Source organism: Mesitornis unicolor, unplaced genomic scaffold (genome assembly GCF_000695765.1).
Source record: "Mesitornis unicolor isolate BGI_N332 unplaced genomic scaffold, ASM69576v1 scaffold11270, whole genome shotgun sequence".
NCBI classification, from domain to species: Eukaryota; Metazoa; Chordata; class Aves; order Mesitornithiformes; family Mesitornithidae; genus Mesitornis; species Mesitornis unicolor.
The window spans coordinates 83,777-105,337 of record NW_010160339.1 but is presented as its reverse complement, the minus strand read 5'-3'; the positions used below and the strand labels follow the sequence as shown (position 1 = coordinate 105,337).

General features: G+C 37.6%; 1 protein-coding gene across 1 annotated transcript in view; it reads left to right on the top strand.

The window, feature by feature from the left end:
• The window catches only part of SYT1 (synaptotagmin I), a 93,924-nt gene that overhangs the window by 14,751 nt on the left and 57,612 nt on the right, over positions 1 to 21,561 (top strand). The window contains exons 4-5 of the mRNA XM_010189687.1: positions 2,916 to 3,083; positions 6,170 to 6,337. Coding sequence (XP_010187989.1) covers positions 2,916 to 3,083; positions 6,170 to 6,337 — 336 coding nt within the window. The remainder of the gene's footprint in view (positions 1 to 2,915; positions 3,084 to 6,169; positions 6,338 to 21,561) is intronic.

Here is a 21,561-nt window from a genome sequence, read left to right as displayed (position 1 = left end):
GTTTATAAACATTGATGAGGTTACCCCTCAGTCTCCTCCAAGCTAAAGAGACCCAGCTCCCTCAGCTGCTCCTCATAAGGGAGATGCTCTGCTCCCTCAATCATTTTTGTGGCTCTGTGCTGGACTCTTTCAAGCTTTCTCTCACTTCATCAAGAGTGCCCTTTGCCTTATTAACCAGCTGCATCAGGTTCTGTTGCTCTCCATGAAAGTACACCTACTAGGCAAGAAAATTTTAGGTTGGAGCAATAGTCCAAATAAAAAGCTCTGTACCCAAAAAAACCTGGAAAGTCAAACAATAAAAATCTTTCCAGTCAAGGACTGATGCTCCTTCAGTGCCCTACTCTGAAGCTGGTAAGACCAAACTTTGGCATACATACCCAAGTCTTCAGAAGGAAGAGACGCTGTACCGTGATGTAGACCTAATATCAACCTACTTAACAGATCTGCCCACTTCTTGAACTACCTCATACTTAATTCCCCTCCCTGCCTTTGTGCTGTGTGGTTGGGATCACTTTTGTGAGTTATACCAATTCTCAGCCTCACATTAAGACTCACTGTGCGTGGCTTTGGACCGAAGTAGACCAACACATCTTTCTTCACTTCTACTGTGTGTCTTTCAGTGAACTTGAGAATATATATCTTGCATTTCATTTTTGACAACTTCAGTCAAAAAATCATTATTCCTATCTAAGTAATGACTATGGAACTTAAATCCCTGTTAATTCCTGTTCTTCATCTAAACAGACTTTCACATGTACTTGTGATTTATTTCCGCATTCAGATTCTTTATTTGATGCTATTCAGAGAACACAGTACACTTACTTGTTGAATGACAAAGAAAAATAAGAGAAATTAAGAAAAATTTCAGTGTCAGCAGCAGGGTATTTACGCACAGCTATGACCTGGCATAATACATATTATTTATGGGTCTTTTCAACTATATTCTGACTACCAGTGTTTGTTTTTCAATACAAGAGACAAAAATAATTCTGAAGCCTTTCAAGAACCCGTGGTTAAAGGAGTTTTTCTTTGACTCCCAGAGCAAATTCCCTGGCCACGTGATGAGTCACACTGATCCCTCTTGAAATCAGTATGAAATCAGTATGAAGCATTAGACCCTTCAGAAGCAGAAGATCTAAAGAGAGAGAAAGGAAAAGCTGCAAATCTGTTCTGACAAATGGGTTTCAGTTTCCTTAGAATATGAAAACAAACTTTCTATGCACATTTTATTAAAGGAAATGTTGGTTTTGTGAACTACATTTTACAAAGGGAAATAGGATGGAAGAGCAACAAATTTGTAAAAGTATGTAGTATTTAATTACGTTATTAAATTATTTGAGTTATGAATTCCTATTTTATTTTGCTGCTCTAAATTATATTGCAGCTTGGAATTTGTCAGAGCATAGATGATATAAAAAGAGTAGAAGAGAGGATTTAGTTAGGTTAGTATAGCACAGTGACATGAAACTACAGACCAAAAATCTAGCTACTATATTGCACAGGGTTAAGGATGAAGACAAGATGACCAATATACTCTCCAGAGCGCAATACCTCAGCTTTAGAGAGAGAATTTTTAAAAGGGAATTGGATTGTTTTTCCACTCTGTTAACTAAAACTTGTAGACTTGTTTTTCACTCCTTGGTGTGAAGGACTTTATGTAGATTCTGAGCACAGCCATGTATTATGAACTGTTATGCATCTAGAATAAGAATAAAGACAGAAAAGGAGAGGTGTTTCTTACAGGTAAAGGAAAATGTTTCATGGAGCTTAAGAGTCCTATAGGTGTGAAAGCATGCAAGCCATACTGTGAATTTAAAACTAATAAAAATAACTCCACCTTTGAGGAATCTCTCAGAAGCAAGAAGCTTCTTTCCTAGATTGACCATGTTGTTCTGTATTCCAGTTGTTAGAGCTTCTGTTTCCACTTTTAAACAATTCATCCAGGAGAGAAGCAAATATACTGTGACTGAAGCACTGATTCAGGAGAAAATATTCTCAGATTTCATTCCCAGTTCTTAATATCTTGTATCCAGATTGACCTTGAAGAGTCACTTAAATGTTTACCTTAGTTCTATATCTATAAAACAAGATTAAAAGTATTTTCTTTCTCTGAATTCCATTATGCTTATGAGGCCTAGAACAGGCTGGGATGTCTAGATAAAGTAACATAACAGCATAATATAACATAAGCCTTCATTTGTAATACTTACAAAATTGCTAAGGCTTTTTAGAAGTTTCAAATGTGCTTTAGTATTATTTTTAAAAGTGTGTAAGATATTTAAGAAACTCATTTTTCTGTTTTGCAATGAGATTATGAATTGTTATTGGGATTTAGTTACCAAAGGTTAGTTTTCATGACGTATTTTTTTAAAACGCTCTCCTTAGTATACCACCTAAACCCATTTGTAATACATAGCAAGAGAAGTTAAATATAAGGAAGACTGCAAGATCTATTTGTTTTCAATCAAGCTCTGCCTAAGGATTTGATATATCACCTTTTCGTATTCGGTTGGGGGAAGGTTACATGTTGGGGATGTAGAATACAAATTTTGTAGTCAAATTTAGACATTCTTGATTGTTTAATAATGTGATTTCTATTCATGGTGCCCAGCATAGAAAAATAATGCACAAGAGGAGAGAGCAATTGAAAGTTATTTGATTGCAGTCTTTAAAAAGATGAAGTCTGTATTTAGCTGTAATCAGCTGCCCTTTGAAAACCTCTCTTCTGCTTAAAAACAGCCTTTTTACAGTCTGCATCTGCCATAATTGGTTTTCGAAAGTCTATAGTGTTGCCTTCCCTGAAGGGGGGGAATAGTTTTTCATAGACCAGAAATATTGTCTGCATGTGTATTTCTCTGGTTTTTTTTATAAATATCTATTTGAAATTTCATTCTTCTGCTTTTCTGTCTTTTCAGCTTCTGGTTGGGATTATTCAAGCAGCTGAGCTGCCTGCATTAGATATGGGTGGTACATCTGATCCCTATGTGAAAGTTTTCCTGCTGCCTGATAAAAAGAAGAAATATGAGACAAAAGTCCACAGAAAGACCCTTAACCCTGTTTTCAATGAGCAATTTACATTCAAGGTATTTTTTTTAAATAATTACTGAAACTTTTTTATTTACCACTGTGTACCTTATATTTTGCTACAAAGTTAAACTTCTTATGTAATTAGTAACTGCTGCATAGTGATTTTTTATGTTGTAGAAACCTGTTATATTCAGTCTTATCATGAAAATGGTATAACATAGAATCAGACATCAGTTGATGTAAAAGACACAGTTTGATTTTAGGCACTTCAGTTATCCTGATGTATGACAATCTGATCCATATTTTATGGCTGGACAAAACTTAGAAGAAAGTCAGAAAACAGGGACACTTTGACAAATCTCAGGTAAATTTCACTAGACCAGCATTTTCTTTGAATATCTTTGTAGTCTGATTTATGAATTTCAGTATACCATTTCTTTTTCCTCTCAAAAATAAATTCATACTCAAGGAAGGTAAATGGATAAAGGAAAATATGGCAGATTAATCTTGCTAGACTTTGTCATGGCAATTCTTTGCCTTGCTACTTTACATATGAAAAGAAATCATGTCTCAGGTTTAATAACATGAATTAAATAAATGTAGCTAAGCCTTATGTTGCAGTATTTAAGTTATTCCAATAGTATCTATCAATAGTGTTTTTCTAAAACTGTAGCTGTGCCTAGACCCCAGTTACATACAATAAAGGAATACTACACAGCATGTTTCGTAGGGCTTCTCCTAATATACATTCTGCTGTTACTTTATGCCTTTCTCTCTCTGCCCAATCTTACAATGACAGCTACAGATTGAAAACAGGAACAGTGAAAGACTCAGGCTATGTAATCATTCAATAAGAAAGATATCCCTGGAGGCCAGAACTACTACTGCATATATAAGCTTATTTTTTCCCTTGAAGATATTCATACAAATAATCTTTTGCAGGGAGTTATTTTTTTCTTGAGCTTTCCTAAGAGAGTATTTAAAAGAAAACAGAGTTATAAATTAGAGATTCCCATGTAGCTCACAAAAGAAAAGAAAGAACCAATAACAGTGTCATCTTAAATGAAGGCACAAATTATAAACCAGATCATCCATTTCTGGACTGTAATGTCCACTTGTTTTAAGTCACATTTTTAATATACACATTTTATGCTCCAGAAGAAAGCTTGCTTTCCACACAAGACCTGACAGAGTGTTTAGGTGCATCTCAGTATGGTACTGATCGTCCCATGAATACTGTGGTCTATACTCAAGAGAAAACCAACAGGGCATGCCAAGTACTGTCATTGTTCTGGGGACCACAGTGAAAAAGGCAAGCGACCATTTAACTGGTGCTGCAACTGTAATAAATAACTTATGTGGGAACTACTGGCAATATCTTGAGCTCTGGACCTCATTCCTTCTTTTCTTTGGGTGGGAATTGTATACCCGCACAGCACTGCCAAAAGGAAACTGAGAAATTCTAGCTGGACTTCACCAGTTTGACAGAGGAAGGTGTTCCTGCTCAGGCCCAAAGTGGGAAAAGGGTTCATGTTTAGAGCAGTGACATGTCTATGCCAGAAAAGCACTCCTATGCGTCCTCCTACCAAGGTCTCACCTGCATTAAGTCAAGAGGCTGAATATCTCTGAGCAGAGCAGAAACCAGGGCAAGGGAGCAAGCCTTCACAGGAGCTGAAGACATCCTTGGTAGTCCTGAACAAAGCTGGAGGCTGAGGCTACTTTAAAGGTAATAAATGGAGGAAGAACTGTCATTAGATCTTCTTTAAAAGGGAAGGTAGCTAAAATGTGCCTTACTAAGGTCAAGTTAATGATAAAAAAACCCTAAATAATGATAAATGCAGCCTTTTCATGCTTTCCAAATGACCACGATCCATTAAGTGGTATTGCAAACTGATGGAGAAAAAGACACTTTAGAACATTTTTCTTCTGGTTTTGAGACTGAGTAAAAATAAAAGTGAAATTATTTAGAATTTTGCTTTCCACATACATTTGCCTTCTATAGATTTTTAGAAGCTACACATTTACAGAACCAAAGTAGATTTTGCTCTAGTATAACACAATATGTACAATATGCAACCCTGTACCCGCTGAAACTATTGTATCCACTAATAGAGGCTGGAGCTGGCTCTCAACTTGAAAAGCTCCTTTTAAACATTATATAACATGTTATAAAAAAGGAAAACTCCACATGTTATTAGTAAGTATTTTTAAAAGCAAGTGAAAGCCAAACAGTGACAAAAGACAACAGTCCTAGGGTTTAAACAGCCCGGAACATACAGCAGTTAACAAGGCCAATGACAATGCCACGCTTTCTTTTCTCTTTCTATATAGACAATTAATAGAGAAATGTTTACTGAAGCCTGTGGAAATCATTTATACTTGCAGAATATATTCAAATTGACCAAGTGTGTAAATCCAAACAATTTCTAAAGCAGGCCTCTCCAGACAGGCACTCAAGTGTAGCTTACCTGAACAGCACATCTTCATCTGAATATTAAAAATGTGACTCATAAGCATCCTAACCCACAGCATCTGTCCGAAACACATCAGAACAGCTGGAGAATTAGTCAGAACTTGGCCTTCTGCCACCACAATTTCTAACAGCACACTGTGACTTAGAAAGCACCTTAGTGCATACAGTGTGAAAGGTATAATAATGAAAAATATGCCTCGGTAAGTAATAGGTAGTGGTACTGTAAGAGAACTGTTTAGTGTCTAATTACTTTGTGTCAGATACAGTAAGCCAATGCAGTTTTTTTCATCAGTCTGGGAGCTACCCATTGCTGAGTGATGACAGTTGATTTATTGAGGAAAAGACACCATTGTGTGAAAAGTTCATGTGTCTTCAGTGCAAATAATTGGGCTTCCTGTTTCAGTTTCATCACCCACAAAATTATTTGAAGTAGAATGAGAAAAACCCAGGGAGTGATAAGTGAGCTGCCACACTGTTCTAACGAGTGCCAGAGCCTGGTCTCAAAAAATACTGAGTCTGGTGACTCTGAAACAAATACACCTCATAATTTTCTCTGCAGTTCAATTTAGCTGAAATGACAGCTGATAAACCAAAGAAATAGATTTGCATTGTAGTGGACTGATCTTTATTGTCTCAGATATGAAGTTTTTCATTTTCTCTTCTTTGCAGGTGCCATACTCTGAGCTGGGTGGAAAAACTTTAGTGATGGCAGTTTATGACTTCGATCGCTTCTCCAAACATGATATCATTGGGGAATATAAGGTTGCGATGAACACAGTGGACTTTGGTCACGTCACTGAGGAGTGGAGGGACTTGCAAAGTGCAGAAAAGGAAGAGGTAAGAAAAGTCTGACTTTTTTTTCCCCCAGGACGCTTCTATCCTCAGCTAGAGAAACAGTCAAACTAGCAACGTTATTTTGCCGAGACAGCTCCCATCTGTTATCAGCATTTCTCAGACTTACTTTGCCTGATAAATTTTTGATAAGCATCTTTTCCAATACTTATTGAATGGTACATTCTCCTTTGCTAATCCTATTTTCAATCTTTTTGATACTTTACGCAACATATTAAGAAAGTTTTCATGAGTTTGACTTTTTCCTGAATTTATGCAGTTTGGGTACATAGAATTTGCATTTGAATTATAAGAGTGGTGTGCATTTAGGCTTCTTTGTGGCCCTAATCATTCTCAATGTTTGCATCTCAAGGCATCTTATTGTGCATGAAGATAATGGTAGGTTTTCATTGAAATATCTTACGGTTCTATTGAGCTGCTGTGCAATAATATCCATTGATTAGAATTATGCATTTGACAAAAACCTTGGAACAGCATCTCACTCAGATATTAATCACTTTTTTTATTTTCCTGTCTGTGCCAACATCCTGTGTTCATTATTTAGTAGGTATAGTGCCACATGTGCACAAGACATTTTTTGGAAATATTTCATCACTAAATTGTGGATCCTGTGAAGTTCTTCATACTGGCACATCCGCCTTTTACTTATTATGAGACCATGTTGTACTCAATTTTACATTATTTTGCCTTTTGATTGCTAGATAGTATGTGCCCACTCATAACAGTCAGAGTGCACAATGTGCTTCAATTCTCTGGTAGGAGAAGGAATCTGAGTCTGAGTTCCTTGTTGTCTAATTTCGCTAATAAGCTCCTTTGGATTCAAACCTTAGTTTCTGTAATTAAAGAGACAATCTCTAGATGAAATCTTTCTTTAATATAAGTGACAAAAACCTGAATATCGCATTTAGACTGCAAGTTGTGAAAAATACAGCAGATGCTGAGCCATGCAGCCTTCTCAGATTTTCAAAAGGGGTAAATTTCAGTCTTGCCTTTTTGAGTGTTTGTTTTTAAAGACTGTGTTTTCAGATATCTTTCTTCTACTGCTTATTGATTCAAAAGCCACTGTGACATTGAGACTGTTCTGCGTGACATTGTTTCATAGTGACAGCATTTGCAGGGCTCTCTTATTGCTTGTGACATTGGTACCCATGCTATATGGGGCATTTTTCTTTCAGTCTTAGAGCTAAAGAGAAAAAAAAAAGATAAAAAGCAAGTTTGCAATTCAAGGGCCCTGTTCCTTTAAAGCCTCAGCATACTGGAAATCTGGAAATGTGAAATCAGAGTGTATTAACCTTTCCAAACTTTATTAAGTATCAAACTGGACTTTTATTGCACTATTGTGTGTGATATCAAAGAGTTTCATGCTTTTCTGTTGCAAAACACATAAAAGAAGCCAAATACTACACAAAGAGGAATTGAACCTTCACCTTTTTGGTATAACTTCAAGCTTTTAGAACATAAACAGTGGTATCCCCATACACAGGTGACAGATAACAAAGATAGATTAGTGTGGGGTTTCAGCTGTCTTGTGGCATACAGCACTGCCTCTTGAGTTTTCCAGCTCACTTCTACGGTAAGATCTGACTCAGTCCCTTGGTTGCTTAATAAAGTTTATATCTTGCTATTACTAAACAATGTTAAACTTATTTGAAATAGAGTGAGAGCTACTTCCAAAAATGCATTCTGACTTAGAAAGAGCTTTTTATTATAATAAAAGAAGGTGATTAAAAGTAGTAATTTTTAAAGTATTTGGATATTAGACTATTACCAGAACTTTGAATAGTTTGAAGTAGGGACAAAACCTAGGTTTTACCTTATTTGTGCTTTCAGAGCCCAAGTGAACTGACAGATGTATATTTTTATATGTGTTTGTCATTTGTCTATGTAAATACTTTTGCATGAGAGTTGTGTTAACTAAAAGAAACTAACTTTCCTTAGTTCTTATTTAAGACTCTGCCTTCACCTTTCTTCAAATTTCAGGGATTATATATACAGAAAAAATAATTGTCATTTTTGTAAAGATTTTTGATAGGGCCTTTTTGAAGCTACTACTGATGCACGGCTTTTTTACTTAGAAGAAGCTAGGCAATATCATCCTATGAAAACATCCTGAAAACCTGTGCTTGCATCAACTCCATAATTTTTTTTTTTCATAATACAGGAGGTCTTCTATTCCATTTCTGCATGCTATACTCACGTGTCTAATAAATATGGAAAAATATCATAACTTAGGTTAGTTGGAGACTTTATTAATCTTAGTTTTCTATATATTAGTTGTAGCTTTCTTACAACAGTTCCTGAGCTTAGTGTAAAATAAAAAGTGACCCCACAGAAACCAGTTGCTCAAGATGTAGGTCAGCCAAGTGTATTTAATCCCAAAGGTCCTTACTAATTTTTGCTCTGTTATGGAACCTCTTCTTCTGTCATATATGTGGTGGCCCTGATTGAAAGAATTGCTTAGCCCAATTTGGAAAAGAAATCTCTCCCACGAACCAACAGAGTTACATTTGTCAGTGGTTTGGGAGATGTGTTTCCCAGGAAATGTCATTCATATTTCCATATTTGACTACTGCCACGTACCTCACCAGCTTTGCTACTCCAACCTCTGCTCAGCAGCAAAGATGCCATACAAATTCTAGTAGATATTAGGAGGTAATAAGTAGGGGACAAAGAGAGGTGCTGTTGCCATAAACCCGTTATCAGCTGATGCAGCAGATGTTGCAGAATTCACAGCAGATACAGCTGCGACCAAGGCATACTCTGGCTTCAGAATTAGCAAATACAGTACTGCGCATACAAATGCTAACATGATTTGCCTGTGCCAGATGTGTAGTGACAGACACACGCTTGTCTCCTGGTAGCAGTCATGAACATGGTATAGCGGTCTGGCTTACTAATTTTAAGAAAACATGATAAAAACCAAATTAAAACCTAAGCAACTGGATTTCATCCAAAAATGTATGACAAATGTAATTCTATTAATACCAAAATGTCTTTTGTAGACTATTCTACATGTTATAATTGCATAATGATTTTGTCCTTTAAAAGCACATTTGTACATGGTCTGTGATATTTGACAAATGACATATTTTATTTCCTTTTTCGCCCTTATGGCACTTAGGTGTTTGTCAGTTCTTAACAACCTAACGCTAACGACAATTCTAAATACATTTGCAATTAGGTATCAGATGCCAAACTGTTCTTAATGTTTTAACTGTGTCCTCTAAACAAGATGTATACCAAAGCACATCAGTGGCAATTGTCACCAGTCACTTTAAAAGAACCATCTAGGTGTCATGAGTCAAACTGAGTATAAAAATCTTATTTTCATTTCACTTTATGGTGAATTCAGTTGATGCACATCACAGAATATACAGTTTAATTAACACTGCAATCATAGAAGGCAAAATCATTTTACGAGCAGTTACTTTTCTTATTTGCTCATAAAGCTCCACTTTACTTTCCATCCTTTTTTCTAAATGGGCCTGAAATTGATGGCAAAGGCTGAGGGTTTAATGAAATATTTGAAACTCTACCTCTCACAGCCCAGCCATTTGAATGGCATCTCTCTGACACTGCATTCTCTTCTGGAAAAGGTCTTATTAATATATTTATGTTGGTGAAGCGCTTTGAAGGTACAGGGCTTTATGTAAGCACTTGTTATGACTGTGAGAGGGCTTTGGGAGTGTGTGAGTCTGTACAATGACTGCTAAATAGTGGGGAGGCCCCTACTAATGAGCTGCACACCTTGAATCCTTTTTCCCTGGCTGCTTTTATCTCTGCTGTCCTTCTGAATGTATGGAGGTGATTAATCTAGTAGTCCTTCAGTCTCATATGACCGAGAGCATGGGAGGGAAGAGTGGTAGATACTGAAAGATTATTCACTTTTACCAAGTCTGACATATAATGGTTTGGGCACAGAGTGTTAAAAAACAGACGATAGGAGTTTGCTCCTCTGTGTCATCTACCAGATGTCACTGCCATTAACTTTATCTGAGTACACACTGCATCCAATATCTGTTATCACTCCAGTACAGAAGGCCAGACAGACCTCTTCTTTGCTCACAGCAGTGTGAATCATACTGAGAGCCATCTTCTGAATACTTCAACTGATTTCCCTCCAGACATTTTGTTATATTGGCACTTAAACTGAAAACCTGTTGTAGCAAAAGTTCCGAGAAATTTTATGGAATGTGAGAAAAAGCAGGAACAATTCTTTCCCTTGAAAGCAGTAGAGAAGCAGAGCCTTATTCCGTGAGGAGAAGGATCTTCAACCGGCCAGCGTCCACCGCCAAGAGTTCTGCAGACCTCTTACGACTGCCGTTACATAAGATGGCACATAAGACCTCTATGTCCTATACAGTCAGACATCCACCATGGATAGGTTAGATCATGAATGCATGCTCGTATCACAGTGGGTGGTGATGGGTGTATTTCGTACATAGCTTTTGAGTTGGAAGTCTGCTGAAAAACACTGGCAAGATGCACAACAGCTTCCCTCCTACATGGTGCATGATCCCAACCAGGAGAGGTGCTCCAGCATCAGCAGCTGGGGAGTGGAAGAACAGTTCTTTGAAGCTTGGCGTGTGCTGTTCATGAGGATTGTTCTCTCTTTCCTCTTCAAAAAATAAAAACTGAAAGTAGGAGATGGAAAAGTGGGCCTGAAATGGGTATATTTAATACCTTGGTATGCTTCATAGAAGTTGGAGCCTGACATCTAGCTTATTGAATCCTCAGTGCTGAAACTTGCAGATAGTTAAGAAGAAAGGACATTTTTACAAATGTCAAATCTCAGCAACAAATCACTGTCATTTTCTGTTATATCTGAGATGGACAGATGATATAATAGGCCTTTCCCATCTCCAATAATAATACTTAGTTCTTATACAGCTTTGCAGATAGCACAGTGCTTTGTAAAAGAAAGTATCATTATCCCTATGGAGATACTGTCAGAGTGTCAGACAAATTTTGAAATGTGAGGTCTCCTTTATTTAGCTGCATATTATATTGGACCACTGTTTTCTGCATGGTGTTCAAGTTTTCTCAAGTTCACTTCTTCTTGCACCCCATTAAAATTTTGAAATGTTAAATCTAAGAGGGTTTTAATTTCCAGGTTTTGTGGCAGAGTTACATGCAGTAACTGGACAATGTTGAACAAATCTGTTCTGCAAGGGAACTGAAGTTGATAGTGAGACAGGGAACAAAACAGAGGTTCTTAAGTTTGAGAATAGTCAACCCTGATTTGAAATTCTTCAGCACCTAATAAGTTGCTTTTCATCTTGAAATTGAAGATGTTTAAATGTTGTGATTTTAAAGGTAAAACCTCAAACTCAAGTAGGGCAGTTATGGTACTGTTTCAGGCTATTAGAATAATGCATTTCATTTCTTGTCTTTCATACTCAAACTGCTGACAATCCTACTATATACCTTTGTTGAGTATTCTCTTTATTAACTCCCTCTCTGGAAGAGACATCTACCTTAGGAGGTCAGAGGCATTCTTGTGTTATTACAAAAAGAATGTAATTGGCTTACTTGAAATCAAAAGGGAGCTTGTCTTGATTCATCTCAGACTGTCTGGCTTTACAGATATTAAATTCAAATACAGGGGACAGTAGACAAGAAGGAGAAGTTCCTTGATAGTGTTAAAGTGCCCTTCTGTTTCTGGACAGTATTCATTCTGAGATCAGAAAAACCTACATTGCTTATTTGTCAAAAATATACTTATTACCATTTTATTTTCAAGTATGGAAGGGCATCTTGAGGTTAAACAGTGCTGACAACATAGATCCTACACTTGGTCCTAAGCATCTAATGATACACAAAATAACAATAATAATTATATTAATGTTGATTCTAGACAAGGCAAATTCCTAAAGACCTTGTAGAAAGTTAAAAGGTCGAAGGAAGAAACAGTGGGCAATTCCTTCTCTCTGCCTCTTAATGTTATTGTGTGGGGTTTTATTGCTCAAGTATAGGATATTTTAAAATCTTAATAGAGGAGAGAGGCCAGGCCAGCCAAGGAGTTTGAAAGCACTGGACTTGGATGTTAATCATACAGTGGTATTTGGGAAGTAATGTTCCAAATGGTGTTTTTCTAGGCTTTTGAGAAAGATGCTGAGAGGGATAAAAATCATCTCAGAGTTCTTAGAAGGCTTAAGCAGAATTTGTATCACTCAGATGCTGGAAGTATCACCTGTGAGTGATTCATTCAGATAGCTGCTGTATCAGTCATTTGCAAGGGTTGAAGTACATTGCAAGTGGAAGGTGCTAAAGCTGCTCTACAAAGAGGTGTTTTGGATGGAAGCTGCAGAAGGAATCCCAGGGAATTAAGAGAGAATCATGGAGTACTCTCAGTTAGAAAGCTCTGCAATCTGGGAGGGATTGCAAATGCACCTGCAGAGTCAGCTGATTGGTTTGAAAGGGCCACAGAACATGCTATATATTAAATTTTCCTGCCTTCATGTACTTTCATGTACTTCGTCATTTTTCTGACTACCAGCATCAGTGAATGCATTATCCAGAGGCAAAGAATGCATTTTCCACTGGAATTCTAAGGGGGAGCTTTGCAGTCGTCCAGGGTGATACTTTATTTCCCTTTCTCCCCTCCCTTTGCAAACTGACAGTGACAAAAATCATTCTTGGATTGCTGTTACAAACCAGGATCAGGAGTGAAAGGGAGCTGTGAGATGACTGCATCAAAATACTCCATCATAAGTGTCATTAGAAGGACCTTCAGAACAGAGACCAGCATTTTAACAGTCACAAGGAAGGAGCAGCTCTCGCAAAGATGACAGCTTTTTCCCTAAAATGTTGAGGCATAGCATGCCACTCCAGTCTCCCCATTTTGTTGTGCCCACTCCATGAAGAACTACAAGATCTCAGTTTCCAGAAGCATAAGAGAAAAATGTATTTGTTAAAGGGTTAAAGACAAAAATTTAGGAATAATGGTCCGAGAAAGAAAAGATATTAGCCATTTTCTTCATTTTTTTCCTTTGTGAGCTCTTAAACACCAGTTTAGACCATGTCAGGGATTACCATAGTAACCATTTAACCTCTTCTCAGAGCCTGTTGTGTTTCAGTTTAGTTTAACAACGAGCTTAACTGGCATTTGAAGCACTTTGCATTGTACTTGTGACAGGAATTAACACCAAATGCCCTTATTTTAGAAAAATCACAGTTAGAATCTGGAAAATAATACTGTATTTGCAATTTGGTGGTATTAGGCTTTCACTGTTTTATGCTAGTATTTTTTGGAGGTTGAGTACGTGAATTTAGGATGTATTACCAGGTCTTATTTTTAGGCTAAATAGATGACAAACAGCAATAACTCATTTCTACAGTTACCTGTTCGATTGTATCATAAAACTCAGCCTCCAGTCAAAGGCTGAAGCAATTCCTCACATTGGCTGATGTGGTGTTGGTGTGTCACAGGTGATGCAGCTGGGTGGTTTTAATGCAGTAAACCCTGTACTTCTTTCCTCTTTCTTTTCTGTGGTCTTCTGCAGTGATTGTTATCAACATAGCTAGGGAAACACTCAGGACATGATAATTTAAATTAGATTCTAAAAACCTTTGTAATAGCATAGCCTTTTTTTCTTGTTCGTGTCTAATTCAGTCTGGGCTGGATGCTGTTGTGCAAAGTAACAACTTGTAGAAAGAAACCTTTTCATAGCACATCTCTGTTTCTGCTTTTTTGTGCATCCTCCCCTTGTAGGTTAATGAGAGAACTGGCACTTGCAGTTTTTAAGATCTTGCAGTCTATGGCATACACACAGTTCTTTTTGAAGGACTGATTAGGGCTAGTCTTTCAATCACACAGATCAAAGCATATATTATTATTCTTGGATGTTCATAGGTAACTACATCATACATAAGTTTTAAAGAGATTAACAAGATAGATGTAGGTGCTTTTCTGTACCTTATTTGAGCATGAACATTTATAATGTTGGTGCTATACATTTCAAATTTTTTTAACCTATTTTCTAGAATTCTAATAGTGAGGAATTTTGCTCCAAGAATGATGCCACTCTCTAAAGATCAAACCATTTCTCCGGTCTCTCCAGACTTCCATAGCACTGGCTACACAAAGGGAGAAAATAATAAAATACTGACTGTTCTCTCAGTTCCTTATTCTTTTAGTTTTTTTCTTTTTCATTTTTTAAACTTTTTTTAAACTTTTTATAACCATCATTCTATACACCTGAGTGAGACAGTTAATAATTCAACTGCACTTTTTAGCCTCCGCAGTCTAAAGTTGGCGTTGCTTCTTTGTGTCTCTGTTGACCAGAGATCAGACTGCTGTGAATCACTCCGCCTCCTCACTTCTCAGCATATTCTCACTCCATGTGTATGTGTGCGTATAAGATAAAGACCTGAGTATGGAGCAGAAATACATCTTTCTTTTATAATGCATCTTCTGTGATGGAAGCTTTTGTGCAGACTTAAGTAGTTTTGTGAGCAGCTTTTAATTACATTAACTGGGAATTTTTGTTTCAGATGACTGCCTGGCAGACTCACTCGCTAGATGGATGAAGCGGTGCTGTAGTTGTTCTGTCATTTCTACTGACAGAGTTTCCAGAGTAGGATCTTCTGTGGAGGGCTTGAATGTGGTCACTGCCACAGAACTACAAGTCCTGCTGTCTGCTTAGAGCAGAACACAATTCACTTTGAGCTACAATTGTCAGCGCGCAGATGGAATTCATTTCTGATCTCCTTTATGAACCCAGATTCTGTATGTGCTTCTTGCTGGCCAACCACTAGATGAAGAGAAATGCCTGAAACTGCATCCAGTGACGTGGAGGCCAGGTCATTTTCCTTGAGCATTACATCTGCAGTTACAATTACAGACATAGTGCCAAAGGCAGGAGTTTCCAAACCAGGAGTGAGAAAGAGAGTTCAAAGTGGTATATTACTGCTGCTTGATGGGCTGGGTGCATTTGCTTACAATGGGACAGAATTAGGAGTTACGGCTACTTCCACCATCACTGATAATGGCAACTAAATTTGAGAACCCTTCTCTAGTGCCTTTTTCAACTTGTGGCTGACCTTGAGTTCAAACCTTTTCTTCTGAGATAGACACCTTGCCATAAAATTCTAACCTAAGTAATTCCCTGGACGATTACCATTATGTGGGGTTTACAAGTTGCTTTTGATGCCATTGGCACAGAACATGGCACTGCAGCTTCTCAGTGGCATAGACGGCAGTGAGCAGACAGTGCCTGAGCTTCCCGTTAGATCCTTAACCAGTTTTAGGTACTACTTAAATAACTTCTGGTAATCTTCAGAGCTACTGGATTGTCTGGAACCCAGTTATTTTACCTTTGTTTTTCCATATCATCTTCAGTAACTGTGAAAATTAACAGGAGGATATCTGTTGGTGAATGGAGCTCAAAACTGGCAGCAGCTCATTTTTGTGTGAGTGCCTTGAGGTCTGCAGCTAACATTCCCTGTCTGTTAGTGCCCAGCCCAGAACTATATAGCAGTGGATTATGGTGAAAGTGTTTTTATTCGTTCAGGCTTTCACATTAAGTCAAGCTGAGCATTAATTTTCTGTGATGTTTTAGAGCAGGCATGTTTTCCAGGAGACATGGGTCATTTGGATGAATTTTGATTACTCTAACTTTTAGCTTCTACTTATTGTACAGCAAATAGGTACAGCTATTTCAATTCTGTGACACTAAGTGTGAGCTGCAGTTCTTCCACAGCACAAGAGGACAAACTGCATCCTGGGGTGCATTGAACACAGCATAACCAGGACTTTGGGCTTGTCACGTTTGGAGAAAAGGAATCTGAGGGGCAACCTCATTGCTCTCTATAGCTGCCTGTGGAAGGGATGTGGAGAGGGAGGTGCTGATCTCTGGTATTCAGGGATAGGATGCATGGAAATGATCCAAAGCTGCACCAGAGGAGTTTTAAGCTGGACATTAGGAACTATTTCCTTACTGAGAAGGTAGTCCAACACTGGAACAGGCTTCCTAGAGAGGTGGTTGATGCCCCAAGCCTGTCAGTGTTTAAGAGGCATTTGGACAGTGCCCTTAACAACATGCTCTAACTTTTGGTCAGCCCTGAAGTGGTCAGGCAGTTGAACTACATGATCATTGTAGGCACCTTCCAGCTGAAATATTCTATTCTATTCCACATCTCTGTAACACCTGATTTCTTTTTTGTCATAGTAGGTTTTCATTCCTGCATTTTCGTTTTATAACACTCTTAAACATTAACTTGTATAGACAATACATCAGAGCCCTCCAAAAAAACCCACCTGTAACTTCATGTGCCATCCAAATATGCGCATGCTTCCCCATTCTCTGTGTTTTTTTACAATGAGGACCAATTTGTCTCATTGTAATTTAATACAGCAAATGATTAAGTTTCTCTAGATGTAGAATCATACTTTTCTACATATCCTGTAAATCATTAAATAGTTTAAAATCTCTTAGACATGGTTACTTCTTCAGAATGTCTGTCTGTGATAGTGAACTATTAGTTGATTTCTTAACAGAGAACTATATACTTCTAGTTTTATCCATTATCCTAAAGGAAATATATGCACATTTAGTGTATTGGAAGTTACAACTTTTACATTTAAAAATATAAAATCCAAACATTAATATTTTTTGATTTATGATAATTGTAAAGGAGAAGATATTTTAATTAAGCTCCACTAGGTTTGCGGCAACAATCACATGTTTCAGAATGACTTGAGAATATTGGCTTCCTGTTTGAATTTCAGCTGTAGTGTTCTAGAGTTGATATAAGTACCTGCCAGCACAAACACCAGTCACATTACGTAAGAATTTAAGATTCTGGAACATCCCTGTTTATATGTTCCCTATCATGAAAACTGGCTGTTAATCAGCCTCAAGCACAATCACTACATAGAAAGCTTGAATATGTTGTGTATTAACACTGGGACATGCTCCTTAGGCTTTCAGCTTTGGGTTTATTGCCAGAAGGCACCCTTATGTGAGCTCTTACAACTCGCTGAGGATAACAGGTCTTTAAATCTGTTCTGGTTTTGTTTGCATTGAGCCTAGATTAGCTAACATTAACTTATTTTTTTTCCTGTGGAAAAATCTCCCATTTCAAAAACCTTTGCTTTGTTTAGAAATACTACTATTTCCTATCGATTTGGTTATTTTTCTAAATGAGGTGAGGTTAACTGTCCTAAGTCTGGAGGGCTCCTAGATCTTCAAGGAACATTTTAAAGAACCTTGTATAGTCTAACTCAATCTAGGAAATGGGCAGTATCCAGGAGAGAGTTAAAGTTCCCTCTGTGACAAGTTGGGAGGAAGGTGGCACAAGGAAACCCCCTTACAAGCTTGACATTTAGACCTTGCTTGGTTTTGGAGCAAGGAGCTGGAAACCCTCTGAGTCTCAGCCCATAGCATTTCATCCTGGCTGCATGGCCATGGACTGCAAACTCCGAAAGCTCAGATTTCCTTATGACATCCTGACTTTTAGCATTATCATGCATGTTTTTAATGGAAGTTCACCAAAACCAAGTCTCCCATGACACATTTTAATATTGACTAATCAGAATTTTGTGGAAGTTCCACTGGAAAATTCCACGCGAGGCCTTACTGACAAAGGTTACAAAGAGAAAGCTGCTGACAGTAGGCCAGCATTCATTATAAACAGCTTTGTACCTCTGCTGGAAAACTCTTAGATGGTCTTCAAACCCAAAGAGGTTGCAGGTTACTGATTTTAAGAGATCAGTAGGTGGAGAAAATAACACATCCCTTATAGCTTCAGCAGTTACTCTCTCTCTGTTAAAATGTGTACTTTATTTGTTATTTGGACGTTACTGGATTCTACTCCAAGTCATTGATTGTTGTTATGTCCTTCTTCAGTAGATTCAAGCCATTTAATACGTGATGCTTCCTCTTCTCGACAGTACTTATGCACTGTAATCAAGTCACTTCCAGTCCTCTTTTCAGAAAGCTGCAGAAATTCACCTTTTATGTTTTTCAAGATCAAGATGTTTTTCTCCATTTTTCCAGTAAGAGTTGTGACTTTTTACCTTCTTTGTAGTTTTCACCGTCTTAAAAAGACATATGTAGGCAAGAACTGTGTGCAGAATACTTGATATCCCTGCCAGACAGGCAAAGTCACCAGCTGCTTCTGCTCACTCCTACTGTTGAGCGTTTTGCACAGCATTATGCTAGCACTTTGTGGTCTGTAGCTTATGACCCTAAATCCTCAGCAGGAGGCACTGCTTTGTAAGATATATTTCCTGATTCAGTAAATACTTAGCAGCAGTCTTTAGTTCTTTGTCTTAGGATGTAGAATTTTTGCTTTTGGTGTACTCTGTGTGACTGGTTACAGCTAAATGATTTAGCACTTTCTTTCTGACCAACCTGTTGCATTACTATTTGCCATTGTGTTAATTCTTGTATCACCTGCTTACTTTATCAGCAGAAGTGTCTTCCACATCTGTAAAAACAGCAGTAGACCTTGAACAGTACAAAAAAAATTTACATGTTTCCTTCATCAACCAAATTTACAATCTTATCAAAGGATGAATCTGGTTTTAGTTGAAAAGACCTGTTTTCCATAAAACCATGTGACTTCACATTCATTATATTCTATAGCCTTTAAACCATCGTTAATGCAAACTTTTATGAGTTCTTCCTTTGTTTCATCTGGGTATTATAAAAGGCAAATGGCTGATAGATACGGCCTTCATCCCATTTGGCCTTTTTTGAGTAAGATGGGCATAACATTAGCACTGCTCCAGTCTTCTGGAATTTCCCTTGTGGTCTAAGATTTATTAAAAATGAACATCATCGAGCCAGAGATCTTATGATAAGTACAGTCTTCTTTTCTAGATTTTTATAGATGACTGCAGTGACCTCTTTCTTTTTACTGAAAAGATTAATGAAATTCGGTGTGTGATAGAGATTGCTATGATGACCTTTGATGAGCTGTCTTGTCTTCCTAAAGAATGTGTTAAGAGAATTTTTCAAAGTGAAATGGTCAGGGGAAGTGGAGTAATAAATGAGGTTTTTTGTCTTGTATTATCCAAAAAACTTGACTATATTTCAGTAGTTTCATAAAAATATATTTTTGAATGCTTAGTTTAAGAAGTGGATTTGAGCCTGGTAGGGGCAAGTCAATAGATTTGCATACATAGCACTAGTTAGAAGGAATTTTTAACAAGCTGAACTTAAAGTTTATAATGCAAGGAGTTGTAGAAGGAGGCATATATTCTTTTCTTCATTTAAACTGGAAGCAAAGACAAAAATACTGAAATTATTTGAGAGAGTATTTGACATATTTCTGACTTCCCTGAAATTAAGGAAGCACTAGAAGAGTGGCTTTGAGCTTTTCTGAGGGTTTTCAGCTTGCCTCTTTTCCAGCTGCCTGTCCTTTACCCTGTGTTATATTTTTAGGCAGTTTGGATGCTCTGAGAAAAACTCCAGTACAAACATTAGTCAAAGAGGACCATGGAAGAAAACTTTCCAAATGAAGGGCAATGATACAGAAAGAGATTTCAAATCCTGCCTGTGCTTGTAGCACAGAAGCCGTGGATGGAAATAAAAGATGACATTGATTTGGGTGAAATTATCCATGAAGGAAAGTCTTCTTCATCTTGATTAATTATAGGTAGAGAACTGTCTCATCATAAGACTTCACCTATCAGCTGTTTACTTACTTCATCTGTCTGTAGTTTTCCCATTAGCTCTTCATACTCCTTTTCAGCTTACTCTATGGCCCCCTTTCCAGGTCATCACTGGGGCTTCAGTGCAGTGGAGATCCTGATCTGCCTGTGTGCCTGAGTTTTCTCCTTGTGAAAATAAAGGGCAGGCTGGTTTTGGAGCAGGATTGTGTTGTATGCTGCTTTGGAAGCTGAAGAGCATGGTAAGACAGCTCCTGTAAATTTAATGGAAAGCAATACCTTAAGGAGGAAGGATGGTCAGATTCTTGCCCTGTTCAAGAAAACCCTTGAACATGTGCCACATCCTCACATGTTCTCTTTGGCCTCTGGCTAACTAACCACCAAGCTTCTAGTTTTAAAACAACGACATCAGGTACTGCCTCCTGTCTAATTGCCAATTTAGAAGATTTAGAGGAGGCTGCTGTACTGTGTGGTATTTGTGACTGGGGTCCTGGAGGGGAGCTGGAGGTAGTACTGGGGAATATTATGGCGGAACATGAAAGCTGAACTGGTGTTACAGCAAGCAAGAGATGAGAGAAAGGAGGACACATATCTGCAGGAGCTGAGTGAACCAGGCTGTGTCACTGCAAAAGGAACCATTTATTTATAACGTAGCTGGGACTGGTACGAGGTGCAAGGTCTTTTTGTCTTGGTAGTTTTACAGAGGAAAGGGAAGAAGATAGCTGGCTACAAAGGCAATCCACAATTCCATTGAATTTCTCTTTGTGGTTCTTGCAGATCAAATAGAAATATACTGTATATCTTCAGTAATGGAGGCACTGAATTCACCTGATAGTCTTTCCCTGGGACTGTTGAATTTCAGCAGAATTTACCAGCAGCCATAGAGGATTACTCATTCCATCATGCCAGTCATTCCCACCTGCTGGTTTGTTTAATCTGTTTGTTCTGTCTTTCATTAATCGATAATGTATGGTCATTGTTGCAAGGACTCTGTTTATGCCAGGTTTTTAATACACTGCCACATCCAGTGTCACATCTTACAAGTAAGAAATTGATAATTTATTTGATTTTTAATTACATTTCTCTGCTGTCTACCTATCCTGTATATTTTTCATGTATACTGTAATTTCAATCCATATTCTAAAGTTTTGGAGTCAGTCACTTTTGGAAACTAAGACACTCTTGGTAATAGAAACTACATTAAATAAACATGAAGGCGCCCATACTTACTACAAGAGATGTTTTCAAAGCAAGCAAGCGCACTGTACTGGGGGCTCTCTGTAACCTATCACAGAAGAACAATGATTTTCTGTAAAGTGACTGCAATGCACACATAATATTCTAATAATTATGAAAAAGCTTTGTGATTTGGCTTCTCACAGTGTCTGAGAAGCCAAAAAAATGTTTCAAATGTATTACATTTCCTTTCAGTGTTATACTTGGACGACTCGCTAGAAGACTAGACTTATGACATGCTATAGTTAATAAGTTTTCCATGCTGTCAAAAGTAGTAATATTAATGTGCCATTCAGTTAAATTAATTTTGTTTTGTGCACTGGCCTGCATAAACGTGAGTGACATCTAGAAA